The following is a 13,378-nucleotide window of genomic DNA, read 5'->3' as shown; positions in this document are numbered from 1 at the left end:
ATTTATAGCCTAAACAATCTTAAATGAACATGACTGCTAAAAGAAGTGGCACACAAAAATGATCTTTTAAGGGCTTATTATATGATTTTTCAGTGTTAATTTACATCTTCAAGGGTGCTTGAACCTGTTCGACTTTCCAAAATGGAAGTGTATCAAAATAATGACTCAATGTTGCATAAGAATATATCGTGTGCTCCCCTGTTCTCTCAAAATAAGTTGTGGCTGGATTTTGTGTTAACTTAATTTCTTGAAAAGAATGTAATGAAGTCATCAAATCCATATTTTCTATAGTATTTAAGCTGGTGCACTTGGGTTTCTTTTTATAACACTTTTTCACAGGTTGAGTAACGAGAGAACTATTTTCAAATTTTCACTTTCAGATTTTGATTCTGTGGGTCAGATTAATACTAAGGATGTGTGTTCTAATACTTGGTATCACTGGGTTAAAATCTGTTTTTCTTGAAAGAAAGGGACAGTCGTTTAGCTTCATTTTAGTCTTGTCCTATGTGTGAAAGTTTGTTATTTGACAACTGTTCTGGATATAAAAAACGAATCAAAGACTGCTGCACCCGTTGAATTCTTTTGTTGTTTGTTTAGGAGCTGTTGAACACGCTAATTGTGAGCAGCCCCCTGTTTTAATAAAAATCGTTCAGTTGTTAACGCATGAACCAGTTACGAAATAATGGCATTTTAGCCATTTTCTGCTTTACTTACAGTCCTGAACTGTTGTGATTTTAGCCCCTTCTGTTTTATATTATTGGGTCGTAAGCTACTGCCCTTTTGAAACTGAGTTTCCGCTACGATTTGAGTTAAATTTCAGTTTCATTCTAGGCTTCCACTATTCACATGACGTTTTCCTTTTTCTTTCTTTTCATCTAAGTTTGGATTGCTGCTTTTTCTTATGTTTGAAGTATAGGTCTCATGAATCGCTAATCCTTTTCTTTTCATTTTTTTTGTGCATGACCATCTCTCATACGAGTCCTAGAGACTCGTCCTTCCCCGCATTCGATGTTGGGCTAAAATCCCAACGAGATATTCTTCTCGAGTCCAGTCTATTCGAAGCAGCACCTAAAAGGAAAAGGGATTGTTGGGCCGAAGCCCAGTAGCAGCAGCAGATCACAACAGCCCAAGAATGGGCCAAACCCGTTTAAACTTATTATTTCCGTAGCTCGATTTGTTTGCGCATTGGCTGTTTTGACTAACACTTTATTTCATTTGTTTTTCGGCTTAGATAAATCTAATGAATTAGTAGGTTTAGTTTTAGTAATGGGTAGTTTAGTTTAAGGAAGACTAACCATTAATTCCATAAGTTATTCTCTTATTTTCATGTTTATTTTATTTGGAATAACTGATTTGCAAAATGACATGACTATATATTTTAAGTAAAGGGAATCATATTTTTATCCTAAACGTTTCAAAACGTCACTAAGACGCAAGTATAAACTCAAGTATATTTTATAGTTAACTCTTCAAGTTCGAATCAATCATGCATATTTTTTAACTAAGCATAATTAATAAGATAATAAAAGGAGAAAGAAAACTCACTTCCTTTTGAATCCTATTTATAAGCCTAGATTTTTTCTACATTGCTACATTCATATAACATAATTTATCTAAAGTTCAAAATTGCTAAATCTTTCTCAAAAGCTATTATTTAGGGGCAAATTATCATATTTCCTACAAGTCTCATCTTTGAATAGCATTTATTATATTTAAAGTTTAAGCGACATTTATAGGTCTTATTTTAAAGTAGTGTTTAAAGTCCTCTTTGTACAAGTTATTACATTTTCTGTAAATCTTTAACTAATGTTATTTTCCTTCAAAAACCTTAATAACATTTACAGCCTATTTTCTTAAGATTTAAGCATTATATTTTATCTAAATAATTAACCTAAGTTTGGTCGGATAACCGTAGTTAGCGGATTCTAAAGGATGCCTAACCCCTTCCCTTTAGGATAATATAGAGCCCTTACCTAGAATCACATCGGTTAAGCAGACTATTAATGAAGGTTTAGTTTTAACTTTACCTTAGTTAACATATCTAGGTGTCCTAATTCACCGTTAAATTAATTAGGTGGCGACTCCTTAAATAAAATAAATAGGAATCACCAATATGTTGTACTCTACTTTAACCCGGTTAAAATGGGGTGTAACACCCACCCTGGACGTAACCGGCATCCGACGTCGTGAACAACATCGGAAGAACCTAAACGATACAATAATAAAACTTGAACCCGCCAGGTTCAACATTCGCCTCCAACAGTTTATAAAGTAAATGTAACAAATCATGAATATATAAATTAAATCAGCGGAAGTCTTTATTCACCAAATACTTAGTCAAATGTAATAACGTGTCCGAGAGTTAATCAATAACTCAACAACTACCCACAAGAACGTATACTATGGAGCTTCTAAGATAATGAGCAATGTCTAAATCATCGGGACGCAACCCGAAACTAAAAGACGAAAAGTAAAGATAGAATGGTGCCCCACGAACAATCATGTGGGCTCATTGAATAGTCTCGAAAGCAGCAAGTTCTCTTAAGTCGTAGGCGTATCACGAACCTGCTCCTCAATGATACCTAACATACCATCAAAAACAACAATAGTATGCCTGAGTACTGGGTACTCAGTGAGTGTCTAAGGGGCAATAGTTAACAAAACAAGATATAGTGAATAAAATCAATAAAATGATATCAATGAAAATAACAGTTCAAACCCAGGAATAAAGTGAGTCAGCAACATTAAAGAGTCATCAAAGAACCCAACAATGACAGACACATTAACTTAACTCCTTACCGTTTACCAAGCCAAGTATTTCACTGACGAATTCAAATCACCACAAGCCACTCACAGGCAACAAGATATGAAACAAGCCACTCACAGGTAGATCAATCAATCGATACTCCGGGTTAGGAAACCGCGGAGGCTAATCGTCTTCTGGACTAGCACAACAATAGATATTCCGGGCTTAGAAGCAACGGAGGCTAATCGTCCTCTGGACTAGCACAGCCATAGATACCCCGGTCTAGGAAGATACGGAGGCTAATCGTCCTCTGGACTAGCACAACAATAGATACTCCGCGCTAGGAAGCAACGGAGGCTAATCGTCCTCTGGACTAGCACAGTCATAGATACTCCGGTCTAGGAAGCAACGGAGGTCAATCGTCCTCTGGACTGACACAACAATACTCGTATCGATACGTTAGGATCCATAACGGCTAATCGTTCTTTGGATTAGCACAGCTTGCCCATACAGGCCCAAACACCAACAAAATACAAATCATGGCATATTACCGAATCATCAATCATGGCTTAGAGCCGAATCTCACTTCTCAAGTCATCATCTCAAAATGGAGGAATTTCAAGTCATAAACGATTTAGAATCTTATTCAAATCTCTTATTCAATTTCAAGTTCAAGAAACCCATTCAACAACAAAACAAGTTTAAGGTCCAACCTTTAGAAGATTAAGTTCAATCATCCAATAATGGGAAAAGCGAGTTTCACAAAGTAGTATAGTTCGTATAAGGTTCGATGCGGGCTTGACCCTACACACGCATGACCTTGTCTAAAAGAAATCATCTTTAATTCCAGAATAAATTCTACCAAACAAGAGTTATAACTTATACAAACAATCAAGGAAGGATTCTCAAATATAATTCATGCTTTCACAATATAAGCGTACTTCACAAGTAGACATAGTTGAAAAGATGATTTTTGGAATATAGACATACTTCAAGGAGGATTTTTGGGAAAATCTAGACATACATGAAAAGACGAATTTTGAAATATAGACATACAAAACACCTTCATAGTCAAAAGGATTTTCTTTAAAAGAGACATACAAATTACCTTTATATTCAAAAAGGATTTTATTTTTAAAGAGACATACAAATCACAACCAAAGAGTTCGTAAAAATCGATAGAAACAGTATGTTCAAAAGAGACATACAAATTACCTTTATATTCAAAAAGGATTTTATTTTTAAAGAGACATACCTTAAATCCCGTTAAAATATTCCAAACGTAAGCTCCATGCTTCAAAGAATCATTCTATATCTAATTGAGGTTTGTATGACCAATAAACTATAGATATCCACCAAATTCGCAGCTACTGTTCATAGCTGGACACGCATAGCTACAGATCTCGAAATCCGATCTTCACCGTTCACATTTAAGACCTATATGTTGGGACCACTCAGTTAAAATTTGGGCTCGATCCAACGGTTAGCTAAGCAGGAAACGTCAATTTGATATGGCTGGTCGGAGGAAATTCTACAGCAAAAATACTAAGGTTTTGTTTTTAATAAAGTGCATCTAAACCAATCCTATTTCATTATTCTACCAACTATTCCATGTCTAAAACATAATAATAATTCCATATATCCATAAAAGTGTGAGGGTGTTACCTTTTTGAAGAAATCTCAAAGCTTCATCCCATAGTTGACCTTGAATGAAGTTTCCACAATCTATCGATTTCATATAATGATTCGGTGTTAACCTAGTGATTTGTTAAGGTAATTAACTTAGGGATTTGAGTAAAAACTCACCTTAGAGAGATGATATATGGTATGGTGGAAAAACCCTCTCCTTGGACGTTTTTGGGTTGTATTTATAGGTTATTATAAAGGCTTGGGCTTTAAAACCTAATTCTACATAAATTGGGATTTCCATTTTATAAATCGGTCATAACTTTTCGTACATACCTTTGTTTGACCTCCATAATATATGGTTGGAAAGGTATTTCAAATACCTACAACTTTAATGGTTTGAGTTTTCCCAAATTCCCAACAAAAATACCCGAAAACTGGGAATAACTGAAACTGTCTCAGACTTAGACGAATTTCAAGATTTCTAAGGAACTTCCTTATCTCATTTGACCCCGAAAAGATTATTTAACACCATTATCCATCCCAAGAGATCCAAAAGGTTAAAATTACATCTAAACCCCAATTATTTCACATTGACACCTAACTAGGATTACGGGATGTTACAAAGTCACATGCTACTTAATTTGGCTCATAACACGTTGACAATTGGCAAAACACCCGATTTGGATGGATCTCTTTAAGATCTGCTCATTTTGTACATTTTTCAACGAACTATTTCATCTTGCCTTCATAATTTTGATGAGTTTTTTAGGGTCCGAGAAGCTCCATTAGCGCCGATTGTGTCCTCCATTTTCTCTACTGGCTTGGCGTTTTGAGACCTCCAGTGCTTGTCGCCGTTAAATTTGCGTCTCCCGACTTTGATCGGAAACCTCGCAAGAACCTCGAGGTGGTGTTTCAATGGGCGAACCAAACCCAATTACAATAAGAGAAACTGATTTTCAGGGAGAATGGCTATGGCGTTTTAGTTGGCCGGAGGGAGTGGGATTTCAGATGTGTCTTAGACTCCGATAAATGGCCAGAGGGAGTGGGATGGTGGCGGAGCTCCATCAACACCGAATCTTTTTTTTTCTTTTTAAATCTTTACTCTTTTTTTTTTTTTTTTTTTTAAACTTTGTTGATGTGTATTTCTTTTATTGGTCTGTTTGTCATGTCAGTGAAAGTGGTATCCATGCACTTAGATGCATAATAATATTGTCAAATTTGTGTCTATATGGCACATTAAATGTCTTTTCGGAGGGTTCAGGTGGTACGAGTCTCAGTTGGGGTGTCCAAATGGATTTCTTGGACTAGTTTAAGGGTCTGTCTATGACTTAACCCATTAAGAAATGGATAACATATACTCATATATTAAAAAAAAAAAAAGTCACAGTGAGATTTTAGCGTTTTTCCTTTTATGTCTGACCATTAATAAAAATTTAATCAGTTATAAAAGAATAAATCCAAAATAAATTTCAATCTTTAAAATCCAAAATAAATTTCAATCTTTAAATCCAGGGGACATTCCTGTAACGCATGTACGTAGAAAAAGCATGAATAATAATAGAGTTTACAACAAATGTTGCTTCGGAGTTTCAATTCCTAATCTACAACAACAACATACCCCATGTAATCCACAAGTGGGGTCTGGAGAGGATAAGATGTACGCAGACCTTACCTCTATATTTATGTGATAGAGAGGTTGTTTCCGATAAGACCCTCGACTCAAATAGTTTTTGCTATCACATTCAAATACAGAAATATGAGACCAGTGTCCTTATTCGCCTTGAAGCGTCTTTGTGATTGAAGGTGCAGTATGCGTATAAAATTTTAATTTCAAAATAGAAAATAATATAGTAATTACTAGACCATATTCTAATAGGCTTAAGTGTTCTTAATTTACCTTTTACCTCTTATGTTTGATTTTAAAATAAAATAAGACTCATTAAACTAAAGTATTTATGTCAAGATAATGAATAAAGTAAATATAATAATTGTTCGATAAAATTGTAATCTTGAAATTTTTTTATTCAATATCCAGGGCTTTAAATTCCTAATAACAAAATATTATTAAATTAAGCTACATAATAAATTTGGATGAGTCAGGTTATTTTATGGGTTGGGTCTAATATCTATGTATACCAATAAATCGGTACAACATATTTAATTAAAGTTATACATATACCATTTCACAATTCAATTAAAAGGTGGGACATTCTTTACCGTAAAGAGAAATTGGGGTCCAATAGGTGAAATGAGGGGTATTTTTAACTTGAAAACTGAAGTTAAGGGCATTGGAGTCCAATAGGTGGAAGAAGAACAAACTTAAACCATTTTCAATACGTTAGAAGCATTTTTGACCTTTTTCGACTTTGATTGCCAATTTTTTTTATTTTTTTTTGTAATAAAAATATACGTATTGGATAAAATTAAACTACTTGATAATTATTCCTGGAATATATAAAAGCTAAAGTTTATTATTTTAAATAGTCATTTCATGGTATTTTATGTTAGATATATTCGTGCAAAGCACGAATATAGAGACTAGTATAATGTATATACACCGATAAGCTCGGACCAAATGACACTAATTGCATATATAATGTATATCTATATACACTAATAGCATATACTCGGTATGCACGTTCGTACAAGAATTGTCTCTACAATTTAGTAATACATGTATCAGATATCTGCTATAAAATGTACAATATAGCTATATTTCGTAACTATAGCTATACTTTGTAATTATTTAAAAGTACCACCATAAAGTGTAAGTATGAAGCATAATCAGTTACATAAAGTGTAATTATGAAGCATAGTCAGTTACATTAGGTAATTTTGCTTTTTGTTTTTTAATAAAAAGAAGGGAAAGTCACACAAATACAACTTTTTTTAACGGTGATTAAAAGATTACAACTACTTTAAAAAAATTACATAAATACAACTCATTCAAAATTTTAACTTTTTAATTACAAAATTACAAATTGTTACATTCCTAAAATATCAACAATACATAATTTTAGGAGTTATTACCATTAATGCATATCCACTTTTTACTTTCTCTTTCTTTCAAAATCCTTACCCCGCAAATCCCACCCAAAAAAAAAAAAAAATCTATGAAAAGGGCATGAGAGATAATGTAATTATCCAAATAAACAAAACAAAATCAATTTCAAATCACATATTTCATCTACCGTTTAGAAAAGATTTTATTTCTTTCGTTTCCTCCTCTTTATTCTTCTTTTTTTTTATTTTCACTTGATGACTGATGCAATTGTTTTTTTTTTTTTTGGTGAAAAATAAATTATTTGAATATATTAATACTAATATTAAGAAAAGTACATGAAAATATACCTAAAAAAGTATATAGTATATTCAAATTTGTAAATTTAACTGAAAAGATGATAACAAAATATTTGTGCATTTAATAGTAGAAATTAGTATATCTAAGTTTGAATATTATATATGTATATGATATTACAATATACCTAATATATGAATATATTACTCAAAGTGTCAACCAACTGTACTATACAATAACATACATAGTAACAATATATGATATATATATATATATATATATATAACATATACTACAATGATATACTTGTTCATGAATTATTATTTTTTTTTTTTTTGTGGTTAAAATTCATGAATTAGCTTGCTAGTAGATTTTGTTGGAGCTTTTTTAGGTAAGCACTTTTTTTTTTTATATGCATTTAATTATGTTATCACTAATATAGAGAATTTCCTTATTTTTAGATTTTTATTCGTAACAATAATCTCCTTGTTTTTAGCTTTAAGTTGCACAATTTGTAATATCTAAATTAGTAGTAGATTATATAATTAACTCTTATATATTTTGTATTTATGAAAGTTCCCCTAATTGTAAACGGTGCAAGTGATCAATCTCAACTATTGATGTTGTGAAAGGCCCAAGCATGACCCCTGACTTACGCATCTAACCAATAAAAGAAGACAGACACAAGATTTGAGAAGCTTTATTACAACATTATTCATATCCTTCAATGATTCAATGGGCATTTAAGAACTCTCTCCTGATCCCTTCTTTTCAATTTGGCAATCTTCCTCACATTATTTATTGATTGAGATGAAATCTAAAAATCTTTTGTAATCATCGACTACTGCTAGTTCACTATTTCACTCTCCATCTAGCTATGGCATCAAATGTAATAGTATGCTCGATCAATCAACCATGACTCAATCCCGAATTAGTTTGGATCAGTTATATGAATAATCTACATCCGTTCTACTAATTAGGTCAGTTTCATACATGATTATTATGCAAAAGATGAAAATTAGTTAGTCTTGTGGCCCATGATGCGACCAATCGATTGATCATAATATTTAGATCGCCTATATTTTTAGTTGCAAAGTCTTCCGGCATGTGTAATAATTAGTTTAAAGTTATTGCTTTTTCAACCTCCCTTGAGGCTGACAAGCATACCCATGCATTTTCTCATTAATGAAATTTTATTCAGGAAAATCCACCTTACTTATCCTTGACAATATCAAAACACGAATTGGTTTACAGGAATACTCCTGTGTGAGTAGGGAGATGTACAATATCGATCTACATAACCAATTTTTATTTCATAAAATTGTTTCAAATGTCCACTTCACAGACCTAGCTAGTTGATTCGGGGCCTCAACAACCGCAGAATATACGCGCAGAAAGCTATAACACTGATTGCACAGTAAATAGCAGTAGCTATAGATCCAAGAGGGAAGAACAACTGGAAATTAAATGAGCATAGGTCAGAGCTACAAAAGAAACTAATATGACACGTAAACAACAATATTTTTGAAGAGTGCGAGATCAACCTGGAAAAATCCAGTCAAAACAAGTACAAAGAGGCTAGATAAGAGATTGGACCCAAAAACCTGAATGCAACCAATACGAGCTAAAAATACAGCTGATGTCAAGATCAAGGCTATAAGCACAATTTTTCCTGTAATTAATTTCCAAGCATTAGCAAATAATTAATCCAAACAAATTATTGGACTGACTCCCTAGCAATGAAGAAGTTCATCATAGATGAATGGGATATCCCTTGGAGTATTGTGATGATAGTAAAGGAGATTCACAGGTTGATGAAGGGCAAACAAGTGATGGTGGAGCACATATTCAGAGAGAAGGCAATGGCCTAGCTGATTTTTTAGCTAACTTTGTTTTTGGTTTTGCAGGTGTACGACATTTCAATAATTTTTAGGAATTACCATCCATGGCTAGAAGGATACTCAATTCAGATAAAGCTCAGATTCCAAATCTGAGAATCAGATATGCTTTTGATTCTGCCCATCAACAAAGCTGAGGAGGAATACTTGGAAACTGCAGCTACATAGTTTATAGCTGCTGATTTATATTGCCAGATTTATACAGTTGTTGAAGGGGAGCTTTGGCGTAACTGGTAAAGTTGTTGCCATGTAACCAGGAGGTCACGGGTTCGAGGCATGGAAACAGCCTCTTGCAGAAATGCAAGGTAAGGCTGCGTACAATAGACCCTTGTGGTCCGGCCCTTCCCCGGACCCTGCACATAGCGGGAGCTTAGTGCACCGGGCTGCCCTTTTATTTATACAGTTGTTGCTGAACTGAAGTTAAGACAGTCTTGCAATCTGCTTGTATGGGTGGTATAGTGTGATTTCATATTCATTCCCATGCAGATAGGTTTCAGCTGTATTAACTGAAGGTCAAAACTACTCATCTTGGTTCATGGCACAAGTGATACATGCTCAATTGCTTAAGCTGATGTTGGGACTGAAATGTGGCTTGATAACTGTCCTGGAGGCCTGAATGAAATTCAACTAGACTTTGTTCCATACCACCTGGTCAGAGCTTGGAGATGTGACAGATGGGAGAAAGTCAAGGCACCAGCACTTGTAATTTAGTGCAGTTTCATGGTTCTGATATTAGCTTAGTTCTTTTGATTATTTTGTTTTTGATTTATTTCTTGCTCTCCCGTTTTTTGGAGTAGCTCTTTGTACAGACTTTTTCAATTTGAATAAATTCCCACCAATCAGTGGTGATTTTAATTATATATATATAGAAAGCTGCAAACTACTCGCCATTTGTATTAGCAGAGGTTAAACCAACAGCGATATTCAAGGAAAGAGTGAAGAGGCCAAAGAAAGCAAACAGATGCCTGTCTCGATAGATATACATGGGAATCAACACTGCACAAGAACCAATTATCAGCATCGGCCACCAAGTGTGTAGCGCTATCACATATTTTAAAAGTTGTTCGTCTTTTTCTTCTCTTAAACTTAGTATTTAGTCAAAGTAAATTCACATAAAATAGGATGGAGCGAGAGAGTTGAAAAGTTTCTAAAATACTACTCCAGTCGTCTCAATTTATGTGATACAGTTCGTATTTCGAGAGTCAAACTTCTTTATTTTCACGGTGAATCTAGGCAAACAATTTTTAAAGTTTTTGAAAAATAATTTATATATTTAGAAACTACATTAAAAAGAACTATAAGTCATAATAATAAACAATTCAAAATATTTAAAAGGCAAACGAATAATCACACTAAAAAAATTTATTATTTGACTCCTGAAAAGCGAAAAGCGAAAAGTGTCACGCAGGTAGTAATATGCATGCATCCATTGTCACACATAGTAGTGGGTACTGCAGTCATTGACTTTACAATCTTATAATCGTGGATAACTGATTATAGATAGCACAAATTAAGGCTGAGATAAATTTACGTGGGATAACTTACATAGGAGTGGTAGTAAAATGAGGAGAATGAGAAGGAAGGTGTTCATGCCATGAAGGAGGTTGTTAATGGGAGTGCAAAAGACGGTGATTGCGGAGACGACGGTGGTTAGGATGGCCTGAGAGGCAAGGATATAATAAATTTTGCGAAGGAAACTCCAAAGCAACTCATTTTCCTCATTTCCAGTGCCTGGATACAGCAGGGGCGTTGTTCCTTCTTCTACGTCACCTTGCACTCTACCATCACTAGCGAACATTTTCCTTTAAATTACGCTCTTTGTTTGTTTGTTTGTTTCTCTTCTTCTGTTTCTCTTTCTCGTCCTGGAAGGTGATGTATTTAAGCATGTTTGGGTTGGTTGGAGGTGGCTCTCGACGGGTGTTTCTGGTCAACTTCTTTCAGCTCCCAATTGAAATATTTAAAACTTTTATGCGTTGCGCATCTTACCAATACTCATAGGGGTCGTTTGGTCGCTGATTAGGAGCTAAATTTTTTATATATTAAATCTTGCATAAGGAAATACCATGTTCTTTTGTAATGTATTAGGTGTGTGGTTTGCAATTTTGTTGCCCCAGTAACTAATACGTGTACTATAGATAATGAGCCCATCTATATACTACTATTATTTTATGTAGGATAGAAAATGAAACAACTTATACTACCTTATACTACCTGAATAACTAAACCCCCATGTATTACTAATATTACGTCCAAAATACGACCCCTTAAAGTCTCTGTTTTATTTTATTGAGTTAACAATTCTTGACCCCTCTCTCTTTCTGGCTGCTTTATGGTTTGCAACTTGCAAATCAAATGAAACAAGTAGGTCTTTAATAAAAGCTAAGCTCGTTCCAAATCTCGTCCTTGTACGTTTGCTTGTGGGAGAAATGATCTGTATCTCTTTCTTTCGAGAAAAAAAAAAATCCACTTGAGCATACAATATAGTACATGCTATTAAGGTGTATATGGACCGGGTTGGTTCGGATTTTTTAAATATCAAATCAAACCAATTACATCGGATTTTTAAATTTATATACCAAACCAAACCAATAATTCGGGTTTTTCAACCTTGGGTTTTCTCGAGTTATTCGGTTTTCTCGGGTTTTTTCGGGAATCGTCTTCATACAAAACATATACACTTTTACGCCAATTATTTTTTTGGTCCTAGTAAGATATAAGTATATAATTAAGGTGTTTCTGAAAAAAAAAATAACACAAAATGTGATATGAGTGATGACATTGTATTAAAAAATTCAATAAAAAAGATAATAAAACCGGTTAAAATAAATATTGTTAATTAATAAGCCATATAGAAAATGACCATAATCTAAAAATACTAAGTCATACTAAAATAAGTACGGTCGGCTAATAAGTATTAATTACAGGACAAAGAAAAAAAAATTATATATATGTATTTTCACTCTCTAAATAAATTATGCAAAGCTAAAGAATAGATATCCAACATTATTGTCATTCCTAATGGTAGAATTGCATTTCTTTTGTTAGCATTAGTATTGAGTTGGTTTTTGTTTGGTCTTTATTTGAGTTACTAAGATCCATGGGATAAAACACGTATTGACAATCAAAATTCTAAGTTCAAGCTTGAAATAATATGATAATAGACAAAAAAACTACGAAACAATTTAAGAAATATTTATAAATTACATTAAAAATAAACATTTTTATGTATAAAATATTTTAAAAACTGGATACATGTAATGTCGGGTTGGTTTAGTTTGGTTTAACTTTTTTTAGCTAAAATCAAACCAAACCAATTATGATCGGTTTTTTTTTTCAACACCAAATCAAGTCAAATCAAACCACTAGTCGAGTTTTTTTTCTCGGTTTGACTCGATTTATTGATTTGGTGCGGTTTGTCGGTTTACTTTGTACATCCCTACATACTATACAAACGAAGAATAATAAAGTAAAAACAAAAAGGATTTAGACAAACATGTTACTTTTCATTTTTATTTAATTTTCTTTGTTCAGTTAACTATTAGAGGGAGATAGTGGATTCCTTCCAATTTGCAAAGATTATCCAACACTTGCCAAAGTGAATATTCTTCTTTCCCTATATTTCTACTATATTAGAAGCATCGGATGGTGCACTTTTTCGTCGTCCGTTTGTGGGCCCAAAAAAATTGTGGGCCCACATATTAAACACAAACCAACTAATAATAAAAAAAAAAAAGGTGTGTTTCCCATATTAAACACAAACCAACCAATATTAAAAAAAAAAAAAAAAAAAAGTAGAACCCACCATCT

At 33.4% G+C, this 13,378-nt stretch overlaps 1 protein-coding gene across 1 annotated transcript; it reads right to left on the bottom strand.

Annotated features, from left to right (window-relative positions):
- Positions 1-8,934: 8,934 nt before the first annotated feature.
- Positions 8,935-11,448, bottom strand: LOC132618944 (BI1-like protein). Its single transcript, XM_060333928.1, has 2 exons — positions 11,117-11,448; positions 8,935-9,129 (listed from the first exon to the last, which is right to left on the bottom strand). Exons 1-2 carry the CDS (start codon positions 11,367-11,369, stop codon positions 8,987-8,989), a joined length of 396 nt encoding a protein of 131 aa, XP_060189911.1. The 5' UTR covers positions 11,370-11,448; the 3' UTR covers positions 8,935-8,986.
- Between the last annotated feature and the right edge of the window lie 1,930 nt (positions 11,449-13,378).

Source organism: Lycium barbarum, chromosome 11 (assembly GCF_019175385.1).
Source record: "Lycium barbarum isolate Lr01 chromosome 11, ASM1917538v2, whole genome shotgun sequence".
Taxonomy (NCBI): Eukaryota; Viridiplantae; Streptophyta; class Magnoliopsida; order Solanales; family Solanaceae; genus Lycium; species Lycium barbarum.
This window is presented reverse-complemented; position numbering and strand designations above follow the sequence as displayed.

Coding starts and splice junctions, on each gene's coding strand:
- LOC132618944 (XM_060333928.1), bottom strand. CDS start 11,369: ATGTTCGCTAGTGATGGTAGAGTGCAAGGTGACGTAGAAGAAGGAACA. Junction 9,130..11,116: donor CATTTTACTACCACTCCTAT/GTAAGTTATCCC, acceptor TTTAATTTCCAG/TTGTTCTTCCCTCTTGGATC.